This window comes from Pygoscelis adeliae, unplaced genomic scaffold (assembly GCF_000699105.1).
Source record: "Pygoscelis adeliae isolate BGI_AS28 unplaced genomic scaffold, ASM69910v1 Scaffold294, whole genome shotgun sequence".
NCBI lineage: Eukaryota > Metazoa > Chordata > Aves > Sphenisciformes > Spheniscidae > Pygoscelis > Pygoscelis adeliae.
The window spans coordinates 1,282,480-1,283,671 of record NW_008824722.1 but is presented as its reverse complement, the minus strand read 5'-3'; the positions used below and the strand labels follow the sequence as shown (position 1 = coordinate 1,283,671).

Genomic DNA, 1,192 nt, shown 5'->3' with positions numbered 1-1,192 from the left:
GCACCTGCTGTGGAGGTACTCACCTGGAGCTCCCTGCTGGCCGCCTGTCCTCGGGGGGCTGCACGGGAGCCTCCTCCTTCTTGGCTGAAAAGAGAGTGTGTGGGTGAGGGTGGCGAGAGGCTGGGGCTGGAGGGCAGGGGACAGACCCTGCATATGGAGGGGGCGGGATGGACACACAAGCACCCCGGGCACAGCAAGGGAGAGGTTTCACAGTGCCCCAACCCAGCTCCTTGCAGAGAGCTGCTGCAAGTCTCCTTTCTTTCCCAGGCTCTTCACCACCCCCTTGGCTGCCCCAGGAACCCCCGGCCGCTTTCACAGGCCAGGAAAGAGATGGGGGCAGAGACACCCCCAAGGACAAGGCACTCAGGCAGGGTAACACCAGCCCACGCGCAGCAGCGTCCCAGCCCCCTCGCTCCCACCCCACCACAGGGACCATGGGCAGCCCGGGGAGGCTGGCGTGGCACGGAGGGAGCCCCGCAGGGGACAGCACAACACGCCACAACCGCACCTTCAGACTTCTCGAACTGCTCCAGCAGGCTGGACAGGTCGGTGGCTTCGATTCCTGGGCCAGGGAGAGAGCACGGCAAGTCAGGTCAGCCAAAACCCTCCCGGCACCACGGGGATGCACCCCGGCCCCATCCTCCCCCTGCAGCAGCCTCCTCAGGTGACAGGGCGAGCGCTGGGGAGGAGAAGCAGCAGCAGAGCCTGCAGCAGCTCCAAGTCTCCCACAGCGGCAACAGGAGCGCCCAGCTCTGCAGCCCCAGGAGGGACCAGTTTGGGCACAGCAAGCCCAGACCATCCACTGGAGGCAATGTCCTGACAGGGTGCTGGAAAGAGACTGCAAGCCCGCAGGCGCAGCTTTGCCGCCCTCACCCCGAGAAGTGCCAGGAACCGGTCCCGCTACCTGGGCTGCCGTCAGCACCACAGCCTCACCGGCTGGCGACGCTCAGCCCAGCGCCCCGCAGCCCTCCTGCTCACCGATCTCGCTGATGAAGGCTTGCACGATGTCCTTGCTGCTGTCACTGGGCTGCGCCAGGCTGAGGAGCGGCTGGTGCCTCCATGGCCGCACGGCAGGTGCCTTGGTGGGCAGGCTGCTCTCTCGACCCGTGGTGGTGCGTGGTGCTGCAGCCTGGGAGGCGGATTTGTGGCCGGATGGCTCCTGCCCAGCAGCTGCCTTGGGGGCCGGCCGGGC

The 1,192-nt window shown here is 67.2% G+C and overlaps 1 protein-coding gene across 1 annotated transcript in view; it reads right to left on the bottom strand.

Annotated features, from left to right (window-relative positions):
* The window catches only part of PPRC1 (peroxisome proliferator-activated receptor gamma, coactivator-related 1), a 9,690-nt gene that overhangs the window by 4,738 nt on the left and 3,760 nt on the right, over positions 1–1,192 (bottom strand). Inside the window, exons 6-8 of the mRNA XM_009323294.1 lie at positions 979–1,122; positions 509–562; positions 24–84 (exon numbers count right to left, since the gene is read on the bottom strand). Of these exons, the coding sequence (XP_009321569.1) occupies positions 24–84; positions 509–562; positions 979–1,122 (259 nt within the window). The remainder of the gene's footprint in view (positions 1–23; positions 85–508; positions 563–978; positions 1,123–1,192) is intronic.